Source organism: Panthera leo, chromosome D1 (assembly GCF_018350215.1).
Source record: "Panthera leo isolate Ple1 chromosome D1, P.leo_Ple1_pat1.1, whole genome shotgun sequence".
NCBI lineage: Eukaryota > Metazoa > Chordata > Mammalia > Carnivora > Felidae > Panthera > Panthera leo.
The window spans coordinates 110530584-110551677 of record NC_056688.1 but is presented as its reverse complement, the minus strand read 5'-3'; the positions used below and the strand labels follow the sequence as shown (position 1 = coordinate 110551677).

General features: G+C 59.2%; 1 protein-coding gene across 1 annotated transcript in view; it reads right to left on the bottom strand.

Moving 5' to 3' along the window:
* The window catches only part of LRP5 (LDL receptor related protein 5), a 102690-nt gene that overhangs the window by 68103 nt on the left and 13493 nt on the right, over window positions 1–21094 (bottom strand). Inside the window, 1 exon segment of the mRNA XM_042904775.1 lies at window positions 5238–5634. Within this exon segment, the coding sequence (XP_042760709.1) occupies window positions 5238–5634 (397 nt within the window).

The following is a 21094-nucleotide window of genomic DNA, read 5'->3' as shown; positions in this document are numbered from 1 at the left end:
CTCTCTCTGCTCAAAAATAAATAACCATTAAAAAAATGAAAAAAAATCTTGTCAAAACCACAGACTGTACACGAGCACATAGACAATCTCTGTACCTTCCCCTTAATTTTTCTGTGAACTTAAAATCGCTTAAAAAAAAAAAAAAACAAAGTCTATTAAAAAAAAAACCCACATGGGGGTGTGCACGGACATTACAACAGCAGTTTTCCCTGGCGGGGAAGGCGGGGGGTGACCTGGGCTGCTTCTGCCCGCCCCCTGGTTTACAGTAAGGGGCGGCACGTCACATCCACGAGAAACGACCCCAATTAAAGCTTCTTATGCGGGGACACTGGGGTGACAGGTTCACACCCCCCCCCCCCAGTACCCAGGGAATGCGTCCAGTTGTCCAGGCAGGGCGACCACCCAGCGTGCACAGCTCTTAGCGACAGCGGACCACACCAGCCCGAAGGACACATGACCTCCGCGTTCCGGTCAGACGCGGATGAGCCACGGGACCCGAGAATGGGACACCTGTTTTATTTGGCCTGCCTGGCGCGTCTCTGCAGCCAGGAGGGCAGGGTCCACTTTCACTCCGAGAAGCCCCGCTCCCGGCGGTGGCCCACGACGCTCGCTCTCCAGGTGGTGCGGCCTCCCCGCTGCCCTCCCGCTGGGGTGGGTGCGGGCAGGTGCATCCTGGCCTCTCAGCAAATCCCATAACCCTCGGTCTCTGCGACTGCTTTAAAGGCCAGCAGCTTGCCCACGCGGGGCCGATGGGGGTGAGCCTGAAAGCCCGACCCGGGGAGGCAGGGAGCTCCTGGGTCCCCCCCGCCCGTGCCGTCTGTGAGAGGGCCTGCGGGGAGCGCAGATCCAGGTGGGGAGAGGCCGCGCCCCGTCCCAGGCCCACAGACTCTCTCTTGCCTTCCAGCTGCTTCTCCTTGACCAGGCAAGTCCCCCACTGCCCTTGGCTCCGCTCCTTCACAGGCCGGATCTGGTCCCCTTTCAGCGAACCCTGAGCGTGCCCGCTGCTGCCTGTGTGCCAGGGGCAGCTCTGCGGCCACAGCAGGTGCGGGTGCCTGGGGGGGGGGGGGGGCCACCCCCATCTGTAAGGCCGAGCGGTCTTGCCAGGGGGGTGTCGTATCCGAGCTGGTGCCACGCCCTCCTGCTGGAGGAGCTGGGCCGGGGTCCCTGACGACGAGCTTGCAGGGGCCAACCACACCCGGCCGCTGTCACCGAGCTCTGCTGCCCTCCAGCCCCGGTGGGGACGGAGAGGAAAAGAGAGCACCCTTCACACGGAACACCTCTCCCCAAAGCCTCCCTTGCAGAGTCTCCTCTGCACCTGGAGACGCGGCTGACGCAGGGCAAGCAGGAATTACTACTCCCACTGGACAGATGGGAAAACCGAGGCTCCAAAGGAGCCCCACGTCACATGCCAGTGGCTTGGGAGCGCCGCATAGCTCTCTGAGTGAGGCCAGGGCCTGGCCATCATATGACTCACCCCTGTGCCAGCAGGCCCGGGGCGGTGGTGAACTTTTCCTGGCAGCCCAAGGCCTGCAGGTGCTGTCGGCCAGCTCGGCAAAGGCTCCCGCCAGCCTGGTGTAGACGCCTTCCTTCCCGGTGTTTTCCCGCCCCCAGCAGCCTGGAGAGGGCCCAGCCTTTGCGCCACCCGCCGAGAAGGTATCGGGAGAATAAATCTCGGGGCAATCCACTCATGCCCTTCCCGAATGCTCCACGGCAGCCAGCGAGAAAGGCTCCTCAGGACCTCCTCGAGGAGCATAATTCAAATTCCTTCCCCCGGGTCTCATCGCAGAGGCCCGCTGCTTTCCTTAAATGGGGAATCTGCGAGCCCCTCTGTCAGCAGAGACCAGTTGGCGTGGATGTGCTTTGGCAGGATCCCTGAACACGGCCACAGGCCCGGCCAAATTCCACGGGGGAAAATCAACTTCCGAAGGAAAGCAGAGCTCCTGGTCTTTGCGCAGAGGCTGGCCGCGGTCGTGGGGCGGTCGTGGGTCGTGGTTGCGCGTTACTTTAGGGCAGGACCATTTTGCATGTTAAAGAAGGGGTTGGGTTTTAGACCCGGCTTTAAGTTGAGACCCAGGAGCCGCTGCAGCCCCTCGCGGGCCGAGCAGGCCGGGGCTGGTGCGGCCCCCACGCCAGGTGCTCCGAGCCAGAAGGTCCTCCCCAGAGCCTGACCTTGGCCCTGGGGACGCCGGGGTCCTCCGTCTGCCCCGCCTGGATGCTCGCACTTTGCCACCGGTGCTGCCGAAGCGTTGCTAGGCTCAGCGTCAGGACCACGGGCGCTCCTGGCAGTGGGGCTCTTGGTCACGTGCACAGAGACGGACTGAGAACCTTCCTTCCTGATGAGGAGGTCCGGGTGGGTACCCCCTCATCCGAGGAAGAAGCCCAGTGGGAGACCATGCCACCGGAGGGCACGAGGAAACGACAGAGGCTCTGACGGAGCGGGGAAGGGGAAAGCAGATCCTGCAACCTTGTGCAGGGACGCAGCACAAGACCTGTTGTCCCAGCTCTCAGGACGGCAGTCCCGTCCCCAGGACTCAGCCCCAACTTGTGACTTATGTCACTGTGGGCATCAAGCTGCCGGCCCGGAGTCCTCTCGTCCTGGGCGGCAGGGCGCCTCAGGGGACAGAACGGGCATCTCAAACCTTAGCCACAGGGGAAAGAAGCGTGGGGGAGAAGGCCAGGGCCCCAGAAGCCCTTCCCAGGGCGTCAAACCCGAGGTCAACGTCGCCCCAGGAGCAGGGTGTGGGAGAGAATTCAGAGGCAACCTCAGACGGGATTTTAATCCTTTAATGGGAAAAAGCCAGAGCCAGAGACTGACGGGCTCCCGGGGATGGTACAGGCAAGGCCAGCCTGAAGACTGCTCCCCACCGAGCACCGAGCACCCCCCAGCCAGGCACAAGCACCTCCCAACTGAGCACCTCCCCACCAAGCATCTCCCGATCAAGCACCAAGCACCTCCCAAGAGAGCACCTCCCCACCAAGCACCCAGCACCTCCAATCAAGCGCCTCCCAACCAGGCACCAAGCACCTCTTCACTAAGCACCTCCCAACTAGGCACCAAGTACCTCCTAACTGAGCACAAGCACCTCTCAACCAAGGTGGTGACAGGTCACGAGGAAGAAGAGAGACTTCTGTGCCCCGACACGGAGGCTACGTTTGGGGGGGGGGGGGGCATTTTTAGCGTAACAACAACACGTACCGAAGCCACTAACTGTTCGTGGTGTTTTCTGCATGACATGTGACATGGTCGCAACCCTGCACAGCTGGGGACACTGAGACAAAGAGCAGCAGCACACAACCCTTGCCTCTCGTCTTTCTCTCTAACCTACGTGCAAAGTAACAGCAAACCCCACATGGTTCTGCCTTCCAAACAGATCCCAACTCTGGTCGCTTCTCACCCACAGCCCGCCAGCTTTCTGATCCAAGCCGCCACCCGCTACGACCAGGTGACAGTGACAGCCGCCAATGAGCCCCCTGCCCCCACCCTGAAGTCCACTCTGGCTCCAACCGCCGGAGAGACCCCTTAATGCACGGGCCATACCCAGCGACTCCTCCACTCGAAATAGGGCCTGCCCCTCACCCACTCGATGTCCTCCCCTCTCCCCCCACCACCCCACTACAGCCCCTCCAACAGGCCGGGCCTCCTCCTACCCCAGGGCCTTTGCACTGGCCACTCTACCCACAATATCCGTCCCCTGTGTGGCCACATGGCTCTCTCTCATCTCTCTGCTCAAATGTTGCTAACAGACACTCCTAGGCTCCTGACCTGCAGGAAGCCACCTGCCTCACCCTCTTTGTCTTTGGGCCCTGCGTTATTCTCTTCTGGGGCTCATATTCTTCTCAGACATACTATCTATCTATGGCCTTCTCCCCTCGGCGCAAAAGGGCCTCAAAGCGGCAACCCTCAGCCTCTCCCATCACTGACAATGTCCCCTCCCGGCCAGGGAGACTCAGCCATGCCAGCTGCCACCTCCTAAAAGGTGGCCGGCGACTCCGGGAGTCGCGGAGCCACACCGCAGGAGAGGAGAGGTCTGAATGGGGAGCATCCTGGGAGGTCAGCGTGGCCCCGGACAGCTCAGCCTGCTTGCGGTGGGGGTGGCAGAAGGGGCCTCAGGGACGCCACTGTCAGGCTCGGCCCCCCAGGACGCTGAGGCTGGGGTGCTCCTCCGGTGGGGGGCGGCCCCAGGCTGGTCTGGCCTGACTCCAGTGAGTCTGATTATCACGACCTTCGGGGCCGTGAATCCCAGCCCATCCCGCCCCTGGTGCACGCGCACACGGTTGACATGGGAACCGGTGGGTTCTAAGTCAACACGCTGAGCACCCCGGACATGCGGTTTACTTGGCCACCACAGCACCCCTTCGCCCAGCCTGTTCCCCGAGCCGCCCGCACACCAGCCACAGCGCGGCCAGGGTCACCCGCAGGGCAGAGAGGGCACGGGCGGGGACAAGAGCAAGTTGGTGGCATTAGGTGACCAGAACCCAGGGGGTCGTACCGTCTTCCTGCTCCAGATGTCAGGGAGCCGTCCGTCTCCGACAGCGAACCGACGGTGGTTCGGCCGCTGCCTCCAGGCAGGCACCCGCCGCCCGGGGAAGGGCGTGGGGGAGGAGGGGGCTCGGGGGGGGGGGGGGGGAGGGCCGACGGAGCAAGCAGCTCCCGCTCAGGACAGTCTAGCATGAGCCTGGCCGGGCCGGCCGGCGACACTCAGCCGCCTCCAGCACAGCCTCCAAATCCCAGGACGTTCCCGGCTTCGCTGCCAGTCACACAACCCCACCCGGATCTCACCGCCGGGCCCTGAGCCTTCGCGGGGCACGGTGAGCCCGGCCAGCCCAGGGAGCAGAGGAGAGCAGACGGCGTCCGGGAGAGGCCAGGGAAGCAACCCCCCGGCCAGCTCCACTTCCGGACAAGGGCCTTCACCTTTGACACCCATCTTCGCCGACGCTGCCGGAAAGGCGTACACGGCCCAGATTCTACCTGCTGGGGTGCCACCACGCTCCCGACAGAGACACCCAGTGACTCAGATCCACGGCCGAGTGCTCCCAGAGCCTCAGACGTGGCAGGTTTAAAAACGGAAACCCAACCCCGGAACATCGAGGGGAAACAATTCTCGACAAGCTCTGAAAGGCGAACTCCTTTTAAGAGGGCCGGGTTTCCTCTGCAAGAGCTGCTCGGGCTCAAGGGAACTCAAGAGGGAAACCGCGACCCCCTGAGCCCCGCCAAGGAGGAAGGCAGCTGGGTTTACCCGTGAGCGGGGTCCAAGGCGATGGCCCGCGGCTGGTCGAGGTCCTGCCAGAAGAGGACCTTCCGGGACGTCCCGTTGAGGTTGGCTACCTCGATGCGATTGGTCTCGGAATCCGTCCAGTACAGCTTCTTGCCGACCCAGTCGCAGGCCAGGCCGTCAGGCGACACCAGGCCAGAGATGACCACGTTCTGCACGGCCGCCCCCGTCTGGTTCAGGTAGATCTGCTTGATGGCCTCCTCGCTCACGTCCGTCCAGTACACGGCTCCCTTGGAGAACTGGAAATCCACGGCGGCCGCGTCCTCCAGGCCGCTGACCACGACGGTGGACTCCAGCTTGACCCCGCCGGCATCCACCAGCCGCACGTCCCGGCGGTTGGCAAACAGCAGGAGCGGTGAGGCTGTGGGGGGTGGAGGCAAACCGTGAGGACCGCTGCCCAAGCCAGGAGCCGCACGGCCCGGGACGGGGGGGGGCTGTGGGCACCGACCGCGTGCCCGGCCGCGCCCCAGGCCCCCTGCTCCTTCCCTCTGCTCCCCGAAGCACTGGCAGGAAGGTGCCCAGGCAGGCCCAGGCCGGGCCATCGCGAAGCTCCCCCAGTAACGGTACCGCTGTTACTGAAATCACAGAGGGCGGCCAGCCAGCTCCCCCAGGCCATGGTGACTCTCGCTGCCACGCCCGTCGCCTCACACGGGGATGCCGCGGCCGCACTGGGCCTCTAGGGGCCGCACAGAAGTCACCGTGACGGCAAGGGAAGGGGATGTGAGGGCACCAGTCCTGGCCGGGAGAGCCTGAGGATTCCCGTGCGATTCCCGGACCCGCTGTCCGCGCTCAGGCCCCTTCCTAGGACGGTGGCCTCGGTGTCCCAGTCCGGAATGCCACCCCTCAGCTCAAACCCCTCCGCCAGCTCCCTGTGCCGCTGGGACTGAGGCCAGGCTGCCAGAGCGAGCGCCCCGCTCAAACCCAGGCCACGGCCTCCGCAGGCCGCGCGGGGACACCGGAGGGCTCAAGGTCAGGACCCCCCGTGGGGCTCCCCACCGCCCCTGCCCCGTCAGTCTACAGCTCTGAGGCAGGAAGGAAGGCTGCAAGGATCAAACGGGGGGTGATGAGCCGCATCGAGCTGGGCATCCTGACCTCTCGCAAGGAAGAGATGGCCACAAAGGACATCTGTCCCCAAATCTCTGCCCCAGGCAGGTATAAACAGAGAGTACAGAGCATTGGTCCTCACGGGCTGACAGCTCTTTGCGATTCGCACACAGAGCTGTGCGGGCTCCTCTGGACCCCGGGGACCCCGTGCGTGGGCCTGGGCTGGGGGTGACATCGCGCCCATCTTACGGAAGGGGAAGATGAGACTTCGAGAAACACCTGCGCGGCCAGGCTGAGCAGCCCCCGCACTCTGGAACCCGTGTTGTATTACTTCTCGGTGTATGGTTACTTCAACAGCAAGTTTCTAGGAATTAAAAAATGGAACCTTCCCTGTTCTCCCAGCTTCTTACAGGAATCTTTCCCAACGTGCCGAGGGTCCCAGCGGACCCTGCACTCCAGGAGGGCCCGCCAGCCTGGGTAAGAGCAGTGCCCGGCAGCTGCTGTGTAAAACGTTTCCCCCGCCCCACCCAGCCTCCAGCACCCTCCTTCAAGAAGGTGAGTTACCTCTGCCCCGTAAGAGGTGTGGAGGAAAGGGGGGGGTTGCTGTCCAGAAGGGTGTAGGGCCCCACGCCCAGCTAAGGCTCTGGAGAGTGGAGGAGGGACGCCCACGGCCACAGGCCTGGCCAGCAGCTGGGTGCCGTGCAATGGTCAGGTGCCAGCCAGTGGGAGAAGGGGGAGGATGATGGCCAGGGCCATGGAGGGTCCAGAACCTCCAGAGGAGGAAGAACCCATGACCACCAGAGGCCGGGGGGCCTTCCCTGGGAACAGGGCCACATGTGGGATGTGGAGGACACAGGGGCAGCAGCGGGCAAAGCCACAGCAAACAAAGACACCCCACGGCACGCCCAGGGTGATGGGCGTGCCTGCAGCACATTCCCATTCGTCACCATCGTGACGCTCCCGGCCACCCAGAGCAAGGATTACCAGCAAACCCGTTCCGCCCGCGAGGTTTAAGGTGCCCAGGCTCCTGAAGTCCCCGGCGGCCAGGTCCCCTGGCTCGTCCCCACTTGTCCAGCAAAGGCGTGACCTGCCCAAGCATGCGCAGTCGAGATCCCACACTATGGTTCTTAACCTTCTGAGGGTCACGATGTTCCCTGATAAGCTGGTCCTCTCCCCACAGACACACAGAGGCACACAACACACACAGTACTGTCACCAAGCCCCATGACGTCCCCCGCCAGGGAGGACCTTGCTGAGGCATGCAGGGAGAAGCAGCTGACTTCTCTCGCTATACATCAGGATCTATCTCAGGAGGGAGTGAGCTCCCTGTTGCCACAGGTAATCAAGGGGAAGTCGGAGAGGACAGGTGAGGGGCTGCAGGGGAGGTGGACAGCCCCGCAGACAAGCTGTCTCCAATGGGCTGCTCTCCAGCCAGGACGTGCGGGGTGCGGGGTGCGGGGTGCGGGGTGGGGAGGGGGCAAGTCGCTAGCCCAAGTGTTAGTCAGGAACCCAGAACACCCAACAGAGGTCTCTGAGTGGGATGGGGTGCTGAGCAGGGAGGGCAGAGGGAGGAAGGGAGCTCTTAGAAGCTGCCCCAGGCACAAAAAATCCTAGCTGTCTGTTCTTTCTCCCCAAACTGGAAAGACCACATTTTCACCATGGTTTACACTCTGGGCAGTTCAGGTGTATCCTTCAAAGGCCACAGATGGGGGGGGGGGGGGGGGTGTGTTTCAATTTTTTGTGCTTCTCCCAAAGTGAGACTCTTGGGGAGGGGAGCCACCCTGGGAAGCCAGGGGTGGGTGGGCGGCAGGCAAACGTGGGTGCAGCCCGGGCAGGCGCGGCCCCAGCGGGCAGGCCCTTTCCAGGAGGAGCCACTCCTGCTTCTAGACTGTTTAGAAAGCATGGCACACTCAACCCCTAAGTCCCCAGAGGCACCCACCTCACTCTCCAGTCCCCTGGGAACCCACAGAGAGGGGGACTTCCGCAGCTAAGAGAAGGCAGCACCCACTCTCCCGGTGGCCTGCTCAGGGCCTGGGGGACCCCGGCCAACTGGACCCCCCACCAGGAGACAGGGCCTCCCGGGGGGAGGGGGGCCCCTCTGCTCCCCCAGGTGGAGAGACGCTAGGGGGCAGGACAGACAGAAGCCAGCCTGCCATGGTGATGCTGGTGGGGGCAGGGCCAGGTGGAGCACAGAAGTGGGGAAGGTCCCAGGACAGCAGTGAAGAGGGACAGTGCACTGCACCGAGCCTAGGACAGAGCTGGCCCGGAGCTATGGCAGAGCGCCGTGGAGCTCCATCTGGGACACGCAGAAACCCACCCTCGTGTCCTATGTTACAGTGGGGGAAACAGACAATAAACACTAAATACAACAGAAAAGGCAAAGTTAGTGCCTTGAAACATCAATGCTATGGTTTGGAAAAACAGAGCAGGGTAAAGGGTTTGGGGGGAGGGCTGTCATTTCACATAAAATGGTCAAGGCAGTCCCCCTGAGAAAGTAGCAACTGGGCAAAGACCCGAGGGGGTGAGGGAGGGCCAGAAGGGACGCACCACCAGCCGAGGGAGTAGCCAGTGCAAAGGTCCTGGGGTGAAGCATGCGGGAGGAGCATACGCTGCTTCTATGTGCTTGCTCCTTCCCGCCAGGCAGCCTAACTATGTGTCCAAGACCCTCTGATCCCACAGCCCCCTGCGAGTCAGGGGTCTCAGCTGCCTGCCCCCCAGGTGAGACGACTGTAGCTCTGGGAAAGGCACTTGACCTGCCCCAGGTCACTCAACTCAGGGACGATCCGTTGACTTGTGGCCTGAGGTTCCGGGCAGTGAGAAGAAGGAATCACAGGAAGAAAGTGCAACGTAAGAGGGAAGAGGAGGGGAGGGCGGACAGGCTGAGAGCAGGAGCCACTGGCCTGGCCACCTCCCAGCTCCAGAACCCACAGGCATCGCCACGAAAAACAGACCGTCACCTGGTGGCCGCGGATACCGGGACAACCCTTCCAGAAAACACTGTGGTAAGGGGTATTAAGGACATAAAAACATCTAAGCCCTCTCCCCGGGGATCACCCTTACAGGAATTCATCCCGAGGAACACCCAGAGGAAGGAAAAAGGTCTTGGTCACGGTATTTGCTTTGCTGCAGCCTTACTTGCAATAAAAAATAAACAAAATGCCTCCCGAGTCAGAGGTAACCAGACTATCCTGTCAGCGCAGTCACATCCACACACATCACGGGAAAATGGTTGCGGTAACATCAGAGAACGTGTCAGACGCCGCGTTAAGTGAAAACACCCACACGCCACCTCCCTGTAAGCCCCGGTTTGTACGAGATCCGCCGATGCGTGAACGCTGGTGGGGGGGGACAGGAGACTGGACAAGGGAAAGCTAACCCTGTTGGCTCTCTGGGTAAAATCACGTTTTATGTTTCCACCCCAAATTCCACTTAGGTTGCTACAAAGTTATCTGTGCAAACGCATTTCTCAGGACCACGCGTCAGAAGGGCCACGGGCCGGTCGGCCCTCCCACCGCTCAGGCCTGACCCTCTCGGACTGCGACGTCTGGTCTGGGATGGGGGTGATCACTGTACCTGTGAGGCCGCGAGGCTTGGCCAGGGCGATGCATACGAAGGCTCGGGCCAGGAGCAGCACGACGGCAGCCGGGCGGGCCAGCGCCGAGCCAGGTCTGTTCCAGAAGAACATTCACGGACTCGGACGGGCCTGGCCTGTCGCCGGGAGATTTGGGGCAAGACTTTAGAGGCAGGAAATGAGATCTGCTCTTTATTAAAAGGTACTACGGCGCCCCAAGCAGACGGAATCCCCCATGACTTTCTTCCTTGGTCCTGGTTTCCCAGCTGGCTTAACCAGGCACAGAGTACCCTTTCCGTGACCCTGGGTCTCCACGGCCCCTTCTTGGCCTGACCCTGGGGACCCCTCACGGAGTCCTGCGCTCTCTCTACGCCTCTGTGGTGCCAGGGGCCTGGAAGCAGGTGGTCTGACGTTCCCGGCACGCTCGGCCGCTGTGGGACGAAGGCCGGCTCCTTCTCCCTCCGGCCTTGGGTACCAGGGCCCGTGATCAATTTCCAGTCCCCACCGCAGCAGGAGCCTGAAACCCCAGCACCAACCATCCCCCCGTTACCCTGTGTAAGCACATCCACTATTTACACACAGAATTCATAGCAGATGTCCGGGCTTCCGTTGCAACACCCTGTATTTTATGCTGTTCACATGGTGACGCTAAACACAAGCAACGCAAGGTAACCCAATCCGCCGCTCGTCCACCGAACGAGCAACGCTTTTAGTACACGCCCTAGTGATACTCACCAAGCGTTACGCTGCTCATCGCCGAGCAGGCAAGGCCTGGACACAGAGCTGTGGATCCGTCAGCCGGGAGCAACCCTTTGTCCCACGCCAGCCCCACGGGGAAGGAAGACTACGCGGGCCCACATTCGAGGAGCCCAGAAACCGACGGGGCAGGACACACGCTGCGCACGCACAGTTAACCCACGCGGGAAGAAACGGCAGGTGAGGGCCACGGTCAGGGGGTGCCTGGAGCCTGAAGGAGACCGAGCCGTCAGCTGGACCTGGCAGGCTTCCTGGAGGAAGGGAGACCGGAGCCTTGAAGGACGATTAGGGAATGCTGAGCACGTCTAGGCTCGACACCGAGATGCCCCTGTGCACTAAGTTAATTTTACTCGCGACGGCTTACAAGCCACTTACCCAACACCTAATGGCCCCGGGTGCCTTCTGGCAGTTCGTCCAAAAGGGTTTCGATGCTACCCTCTCGCACACCCGTCCCCACGGGCAGGCGCACCACCACCTCTCCCACCTGTGCCACTCGTCCGGTGCTCCCGGGTCCACCTCCACCTTCCCTCTGCTAGTCTCCTGTCCGCCTGTCCAGCCCTGCAGCAGCACCGAGCAGACCCCTCCTGACTCTCCCCTCCCCATCCCCTCACACATTTTACAACCGGCTTCCCAAGTTCCGCAGTCTCTGCGGGGATCTTTTTATGGAAGCTTCAGGTTCTCACGGCACGAGAAAGCGAAACCGTCACGGCTTGGCTGGCGGCACAGAGAGGTCCAAACGACGCTTCTCGCACTACGGCTTGTGGCGGCGAAAGCCCGGCTTCGGGAGCGCGGGAAATGACAGCGGCCACACAACAGCACGAATGCGCTTCACGCCGCTGGACTGGACGCTGTGTAATGGTTACGATGGTCAACTTTACGTGATGTGTATTTTAACACTGCTACTTACAATAGTAAAAATGAAACCGGATGGTGGGGCGGCATAGAATATTATAAGCTACTGTAAAGAATGACTTAGAACTACAATTACAGCCTTCGTCCAGGATTTTGTTTTTAAACTTTTTAACGTTTATTTGTTTTTGAGAGAGAGCGAGTGAGTAGGGAAGGGGCAGAGAGAGAGAGAGAATGAGCAGGGGAGGGGCAGAGAGAGAGAGAGAGAGAATGAGCAGGGGAGGGGCAGAGAGAGAAAATGAGCAGGGGAGAGGCAGAGAGAGAACAAGCAGGGGAGGGGCAGAAAAAGAGAGAGAATGAGCAGGGGAGAGACAGAGAGAGAGGGAGACACAGAATCCAAAGCAGGCTCCAGGCTCTGAGCTGTCAGCACAGAGCCCGACGCGGGGCTCGAACTCATGAACCGTGAGATCATGACCTGAGCTGAAGTCAGATATTTGACTGACTGAGCCACCCGGGCGCCCCCAGGATTTTGTTTTTAGATGTTGGGCAGTCATCAAAGCATGTCCACGATATGCTATTTGTTTATTTCATCCAGTGTAGACTCATTTATTCCTATCCCATTAAATGGGTTAAGACCCAATATTCCCATTTACTCTGATGTCCATACCTCCCTGGACTGGGATAGTGAGAGTCCCTTCACACTGGCTCTTGCACCCTCTTGGCACGTCCCCATTACCCGCTGAGGATTTCTTTACTTTCTGGCCCAATGACACCCTCCGGGCATAGGTGCCCTTTCCCCTGCCCCAGCCCTGGAGCTGGCATCTCCTCTGAGGAGCCCTGGTTCCTCTCCGGGGGCAGTGGGACAGAAGCCCAGACCCAGGGGCTCCTGGGGGGCTCAGTCGGTTGAGCGTCCGACTTCGGCACAGGTCACGATCTCACGGTTTGCGGGTTCGAGCCCCATGTTGGGCTCACTGCGTCAGCACAGAGCCCGCTTCAGATCCTCTGACTCTCCCTCTCTCTGCCCCTCCCCTGCTCATGCTCTCTTACTCTCTCTCCCTCTCTCAAATATAAATAAACATTAAAAAAAAATTTTTTTTTTTTAGAAGCCCAGACCTGGGCATCAGGTGTGCTCACCGCCACCTGGAAGTCACCGCCTCCAGAGCGAGACAGAGACAGAGGTAGAAAAACACGGGCGGGGGCCACCCTTTTTACCCACACATCCCATCTCTGAGCTTGCCCACTCGCTAAGTTGTACTCACAACCGCCAGGTCACTGGGGGAGCCTCTGGGATCGCCCGCAGACACACATGCACGTGCACAGGCTCAAGCACCCGCCCCACCCTCTTGTTTCCGCTCCCACATTGCACACAAGCGTCCTTTTCACGATCTACTACTTAGTGCCACGCTGTTCACGCTTCTGTGCATTTTGTCGGGGATGTCACCGTTAAAAACGGCCCCCAGGCCTAGCGCTCGAGTGCCGTCTAGCGCACCTCTGTGCAAGAAGGCCGCGCTGTGCCTGGGAGACAAAACACGCGTTCGACGGGCTTCCTCCAGGCACGACTCACCCGCTGCTGGCCGCGCGTTCAGCGCTAACGCACCAGCCGCACATACCAAATAAGGTGTCTTTAAACAAAAGCACATGGGAAACATCACGTGCTCATCGGCAGAGGAAGATGTTGGGTTCACGGGAGCCCAACCCTGCGCCCCACGAACGACGGTTCCGTATTCGCGAACCCAGCGTGCGCGGGGACCCTGCAGACCACGACTGCCGCCAACACGGAGAATCGTCTGCACGAACGCGCACACGCGTTCATACACACGTGTGCCTAGAGCCATTTCTGAATCTCCTTCCGCGTGTCCGACACGCGGTACCAATCCGTGAGGGTGCGGGTGCCCCCTGCAATGTCACCCAATGCCCTGGGGCTGACAGCTCTTCCAGCAAAACTGCCCCAGTCTTAAGATTAAACAGTATTACACTGTTAAAATTTTCTTTTAACGTTTATTTATTATTTTTGAGACCGAGAGAGACAGAGCATGAACGGGGGAGGGGCAGAGAGAGGGAGACACAGAATCGGAAACAGGCTCCAGGCTCCGAGCCATCAGCCCAGAGCCTGACGCGGGGCTCGAACTCACGGACCGCGAGATCGTGACCTGGCTGAAGTCGGACGCTTAACCGACTGCGCCACCCAGGCGCCCCAATTCTTGTTATTTTTTATGTTTTTATTTTTATTCTTGTTATTCTCAATTCCTATCTAAACTCTTCCTTGTGGGGGGGGCGCCTGGGTGGCTCAGTCGGTTGAGTGTCTGACTTCAGCTCAGGGCATGATCTCGCGTCCGTGAGTTCGAGCCCCGCGTCGGGCTCTGTGCCGACAGCTCGGAGCCCGGAGCCTGCTTCGGATTCTGCGTCTCCCCCTCTCTCTCTCTGCCCCTCCCCCGCTCACACCGTCTCTCTCAAAAATAAACATTAAAAATTTTTTTCTTCATTAAAAAAAAATAAAACTAGCATGATGCTAACAGAGGAACTACAGAATCCCCTTGAATGTTATGACAAAGCGTGAAACTTCAAAGGCACTGAGGCTGGGTGGGGGGTGGGGAGGAGTGTTCAGGGCAATGTGGAAGCCTCTCCCCACCCCCCAGGCAGGAAAGTTCTATTTCCCCTGTAAGAGGAAATGCACGAAAAAGCGCAGATCTGGCTAAAATGACAGGGATCGAGGAGAAATCTGTGCGGCCGCCAAACTGCAAGTGAGCTCGGCTCCCCAGCTCTGCGCTCAGAGACGCTCAGTCCCTCACCTCCACGTGCAAGAATCACGCACCTGACGGCCAAGCACAGAAGGCAGGGACGTGAAAATGGCTGTGGCCCTACCACGAGCACCGACCTCGGCAAAATCCGACCGCTGGTTTCTCAGGGCGACTTCTTGATTGACGTCACAGTAAATGCCCCAACTCCCTTTAACGCGGGCAGCCCCTCGAAGCCGGGGGCCTCCCCACCCCGCGCCTCGGGCCCCCGGCCCCAGGGACGCACCCTCCCGCCCTTCGCGGCTCGGCGACCACAATCCCAGCCACAGTTTTACCTTCCGTCTCCAGCCTCTACCCAGTGACGATGGGCTCCGCTCTGCGACACATTCCGCAGCGGCCTCAACGTTCTCCAGGGGAGTCTTGACATTTACAGCAATAATAAAATGCTCGGTTTCCTTTGGCTGAACAGATGTTCTGCCTTTTATGGAAAAGCTCTGCAAACTCAAACTTGCCGGCCTGAATGGGCTGAGCCGGGGTGGAACCCTCTGTGACATCTCCGGGCGCTCCGGGACGGCTCTGCTCCCCAGGCTCCCTCCTCACCTGACCTGTCACGCCCCACCCCCCCAGGCTCCCCTCCATGCCCCCACTCCCACCAGAGGAGACGAGGAGAGCCCACCCTCTCCACCACCGTGCCTGCAGCCGCTCCTACCCGCAAGCCCCTCCGGGTCCCTCACCGAGCCCGGGTGAGAGCCGGGTCCTCTGCGACACTGCCCAGCTCGGGGCAGGGATGGGCCAGCTGCCCAAGGGGACGTGAGCCTTCGAGGCTGCCCCTGGCAGGCAGGGCTTCTGGCAGAGGGCCCTCCTTCCACCCTCCCATTCCAGTGCTATCCAGCTAATGACCCATCCATCGATGGGGTGTGTTGACATGTGCACAAAAATAATGAATAAATATGACAGTTCGCTTCAAATCCAGAGCAGATACAGCAAGGTTGGCATAAGACTATACATAACCCATCACAAAGGCCTGTTTATCTATCCCCAAACCAAGGCTGCTTTTATTACAACCACAAGGGTGGGGAATTCAGAACCGACAAAACTTGAGCGGTGCCTCCTGGGGCGGGGCAGGCGGGGGAAGGCTAGAAAGCAGCTCGAGGAATCTTCCGGAACAGTGGAACACCTACTCTCGACCTGGGCTAAGGCGGTGAGCTGTGGACATTCCCCAAGCTGCTCTCCCAAGGTCGACGCACATCACGGGCCGCAGAACCAAGGCCACGGCCTCTCACCCCGCCTTCCCTGTCCCAGCCCAGCCACGTGGGTCAGTGCCCTGCCCTCCAGGCTTGCCTCTCACCTGCTGGGCTCCTGGCGTCTCCCACCTGCTCCCGCATCCAGCTCGCCCCATTTCTGCCGTCCCTGAGCTGTCACACTAATCTCCCTAACACACACACACACACACACACACACACACACACACACACACACACACACACACACGGTAATTAACCCTGAGGTCCAGGCAAGTTTCCCGAGCAGGGACCACATTTCAAAGGTCAGGGAAGCAGATGAACAGGAAACCACAGGGGCAGGTTGGGGGGGCGGAGCAGGAAAGAAGAAATCAGCTGCAAGAGATACAAAGAAACTGAAGTTTCAGGCACTTCAGAGCAAACAAAGCCTAGAGGACACAGGCTCATTAAAGGGTTTCCATTAAACAGGGAGATGGGCTGGGGGTCCCCACTAGCCCCTGCACGAGGGGGGCCGTGCCCGGGGGCAGGCAGGCGGATGCTCCAGCCAGAGCGGAGGACCAGCCTGGGCTCAGCCCCTCGGGAAAGTCCAGGGGCACAAGCAAAGGCCCAGGACCTGGCACAGACCCACCGAGTGCCTGCCAGAGGGACCCCTGAGTATCACCTGGGGTAGCCCACCGCCCCCAAGGGCCTCTCTGAGGGTCCCAACCCTGGCCCGTGTGACCGGAACCCTTCCAGGGGTGACTGTGCGGCCCTAAGTCCCACCCCGCAGGGGGTCACCCCAGCCCAGGACATCTCCAGGGATGACTGTCAGAGGGTCATCAAGCCTCCCACCTCGCAAGCCCCAGAAACCCCTTCTCGACTGAAGCCGGCTCCCCGGAGCCCGGCCCCCGGCCCAACTCCCACACGGGACAGCAGACCCCAGAGGGATGGGCAGAGAAGGGACTGGCATCTGCTGTGGGCCCACTCAGCCTCTACCTTAACCCAGTTCAATCTCATAACACCCCCACCCCTGGCCCTGACAGAGGAGCAAGCTTTATTTGGGGGGGGGGGGGGTTATCCCTCCAGCAGCTGAAGCCCACACAGCAATGGGCAGAGCCAAGAGGTAGAGCCCCAACCCTAAGCTGGCTTCTGCCTCCACCCCCTGCACCATGCCACATGTCACCCAGATCTATCTCGGGGGATAAACCCCAAAAGCAACCAACAAGCAGCCTCACAGAACATAAAAGTAGACACCCCACGTCTCTTGACATGAGTGGCTAAGAGCTTACGTTGACCTTGGATTCAGGCACAAAGCTGGGCCACTCCACACTGCCAGCAAACGGGAAGGATGCCCAGAGGGGACAACTGTGAAGAAGTCACCCCAAAGCAAGGGTGACAGGGAAGAAGAGTGCTGGTGATGTCCCGTGTCCCTTTGGGCACAGCCCAGCTCACACACCAGTAGTCGACCTTTTTTCCCCCCAACCTGTAAAGCCAGCCTAGGGAGAAGGGGACACAGTCTAGCACGGAATTGCCATTTTAAAGGCTCTGAGAAGTCCCGCAGTGAAGAAACCTACGTCATGCTCTATACCCAGGATTTCCCGAATGTATCTGATGAAAGAGCACCTTTTAGTTTTGGCCCAGGGGACACATTTTGAAAAAATACCGGCCTGAAGGTGAAGCGAAACAGAAAACACAAAGGTAAAACTGAACAAGACACATTCTCAGAGAATGGGCAGACACCACAGGTCCCCAAGTGCTGGCCATCTCCAGCTCGGCACACTCACTTGCCACCCCCAGCCACCTCCTCCCCCTTTCGTGGACGAGAAGCCTGATGTCCACCAAGGCTGGGGGCTCTGTGGGGCCACATGGTCTTCTGGCCAGCAAGGACGTCTGTCCTGACAAAGAGGCTTTCTCCACCTGGTTACTGGGAAATCGTCCGCGACAAACCACCCCACGTACAAATGATCCAAGAAGCTCCAGGACATTGGTCCACACGGGAAACAGAGCATCCGAGCCCTGCCAACACCGCCCAGAACCACAAATGACCCACCTGACCCAAGGCCACGTCCTTGACCCTGGCCCCAGAAGTGCACCGAAACCCCAGAACTGGTTCCAAGGCCAGGGAGGGGAGGACCCAGCCCACACCAGGGCCAGTTACCTGAGACAAATCGCCTTTTCCAAAACTGAGTCCACAAATGGAGCCCAGCAGTGGTGGAGGTCAGGGTGTGGTTATGAACCCCGCAGAGATTTCCCTGTGAGGGAAATGAAGCCACATCTCCTCTACCAACTACGCTTTAATTGGGCAAATATATAGATTTCCCTGCAGTGACCGTGCAGGTGCTGACAGGTGAGGGGGCCGGAAGGAAGCGGGCGGTCAGGGCTCACCACCTCGGTCTCCCCCTCCAGCTCTCTCGTGCTCTCGCTCACACGCATGTGCACAGGCTCCCACGCACGCACACACTCACTCTGCATGCCTGAATTTAGCCACCGTGGAATGTTACCAACTCACTGATACCTAGGACAAGTTTGTAGGAAATATGACATTTGATTTATGTCTGCCAATGTGCGTTTGCACTAATTAGAAGGTTTGGGGCAGAGCAGGGGAAAATATGTATTTCAAAGTCCCAGTTTGACTTGCCAGAAACCAGCCCGTTACTAACATTCTTATTTTCGACAAAATATAGCATTCTGATTACATACCATTTCGGTTCAACAGCTCCCCGCTCCCGGAAGTGGCCCAAGGCCATGGCAGAGACTGACTCGGGGGCCCATTCCAGCGGATGGGGAGGCAGTGGCTTCCATCCAAAGCCCTGAGGCCCCATGGAAACAGGCACCAGGTGGCCACTCAGAAGGTGAGGCCACCCAGGAGAGCGTCTGGCCTCAGTGTCCTCCCCACACGCCCTTATAATGAAGTCGCCTATTTAAATGCACCGGGGCTCTGCAGCCTTTCTCCTTGACAGATGAAAGAAAACAGTTTTATAATTCAAATGGCAATTAAGGGGTAGGCAGTGGGGCCTGGGGCTGCCAATTTTAGTCCCCGCATGACCCCAAGCAAGTTTTGCAGGCTCTCCTAGCCTTAGTTTCCTCATCTGCATAATGGGCACCCAGTCCCCAAAGCGGCTGCAAGAATTAAATAAGTCAATCAAGAATTAAATGAGTCAATCGAACAGCCCTTAGACCCCACCTGCTACACCGTGAATGGGTAGTAACTATGAGCTATTTTTACTTATTAAGTCTAGGTATTTGTCCCATGGGTGCTCTGAGGCAGGATGCATTAACCAAAAACTAAAGATTGCGTTAAATGCATACCCCAGAGAAAAATGCACACCCCAGGGGCGCCTGGGTGGCTCAGTCGGTTGAGCGTCTGACTTTGCCTCAGGTCATGATCTTGCAATTTGTGAGGTCAAGCCCAGGTCGAGCTCTGTGCTGACAGCTCAGAGCCTGGAACCTGCTTCGGATTCTGTGTCTCCTTCTCTCTCTGCTCCCTGCCCCCCCCCCCCCCAACCAACTTGTGCTCTGTCTCTATCAAAAATGAGTAAAATATAAAAAAAAAAAAAAAAAAAAAAAGGAAAAAATGCACACCCCATAGAAAACATGTTTTTAATTTTTTTAATGTTTATTTATTTTTTGAGAGAGAGAGAGAGAGACAGAGAGTGAGTGGGGGAGAGGCAGAGAGAGAGAGGGAGACACAGAATCCGAAATGGGCTCCAGGCTCCGAGCTGTCAGCGCAGAGCCCGATGTGGGGCTCGAACTCGCAAACGGTGAGATCATGACCTGAGCCAAAGTCAGACGCTTAACTGACTGCGCCCCCCGGAGCCCCCCACAGTAAACATTCTTTTTTTTTAAATTATTTCTGTTATTCTTTTCTTTTTTTCTTAACACTTATTTATTTTTGAGACAGAGAGAGACAGAGCATGAACGGGGGAGGGGCAGAGAGAGAAGGAGACACAGAATCCGAAACAGGCTCCAGGCTCCGAGCCATCAGCCCAGAGCCCGACGCAGGGCTCGAACTCACGGACCGCGAGATCGCGACCTGACCCAAAGTCGGACGCTTAACTGACTGAGCCCCCCAGGAGCCCCCCACGGTAAACATTCTTAATGGAGACCATTTTCTAAACTGTCCTAATTGCAAGCTTTCATGGGGTTCTTGACAGCCCTCAGAAATCAACCCAAGTACAGCATGTGCGCGTCTGTGTGTCTGTGTGTGCGGTTCATACGCACACGTATCACCCGCACACGTATCACCCGTCTCAAGTCAGAGGAACAGGCCAATCAGTTGAGGAAGCCCTGAGGCCCTGCCGGAGTCTGGTGACGCCCACCCGCTTCCACCCGGCTCTCCAGCCCGCCCTGCATCGGCACCGTGTCCCTGACACCTGTCCTTTGGGCAGGGACCAGTACCTGATGCAAGAAAGAAAGAAGGGTCCGGGTCGGCCCCCAGTCACGTAGACAATACCACGTCCCAGGCGCGCCGAGGCCACGCAGACACAAGAGTTCCACGCGCGGTGACACGGCAAACTCGAGACTCAGGAACACAGGTGCACACCGGGGCACCGCTAAGCCCCCAGCCTGCCAGTTGCCACCCGGGGCAAGCAAGACCGCCGAAACCCGCAACGGTCAGCGGGGTCTCTAACCGGGCTGGCTCGGACTGGTCGTTTCCGCTGAGGCGGGAGAGGGTGGGACCGTCGCAGCCCTCCCCCCCACGCCCACCGGCGAGGAAGCCGGCGTCTTCCCCATGTGGTCACAGAGATCGAATTGTTGTGCGCCGCAGAGAGGAAACGCGAACTGAGCTCAGGATGCATTTTGGAACTGGCAGAAAAGAACATCTGGGAAAGGAAACGCACTTCAGAGACAAACATACCTTTGTGCCGGCTTTTATTTTCTTTACGTGTTGCAAAAAATGGTAATAATAAAGACGTGCCAAAATCTACCATCACGCTACAAAATCTCCTTTTTATGGGGCAAAACCGGGAGGCTCCGCTTTCAAGTGACCTACTGTTCCTGCAACAAAAGCAGCCCGCTGGGTGCCGAGGCCTCGAGGTGGCTGCCGGGAGCCAGCCCAAAGACCCGAGGCTCTCAACACCTCTGTTCCAGGCAGAGCGGAGTGGACAAGAACCATCCTCCACGTGGTTTAGCCTCTGGCCTCCTGGTCCCTGCTGAAGCCTCTCGGAAGCCTCTCCGGGCACTGACGTGCCTTGAAGAGCCAGAACCTCTCCGTCTTGAATATTTTATGCAGGTTTGGGGGCTCCCTATGAAGTTCGGCACCAGAGACCAGCTCTGATCATCCTGGGAACCAGCTACGCGTTGGGTCTAGAGGATCGTAACCATGTGGAGAAGCCCAAAATTAGGGTTCGGAGGGGCCCTAGGTAAGCGGACGAGGGGACAGAAGCACAGGGGGACTGGGTAACCTGCCCGAGGTCACCCTCCACTAATCAGCGACAAGTACTCGAAACTCATTCATTCTGCATAATGGGGCCACTGAATGACCCCCAGGTCTCCCCACAGAAGGGTCAGACGAGCCCCCGAGGCCCTGCGGTGACCCTACCGCGTGCCAACGAGGAAGCCCAGCCCCTCAGCCTCTGCCCCTCTACCACCTGACCACACATCCGGGTTGTCTGTTCCAGGACAACCCCTCTGTCCTCAGGGAGG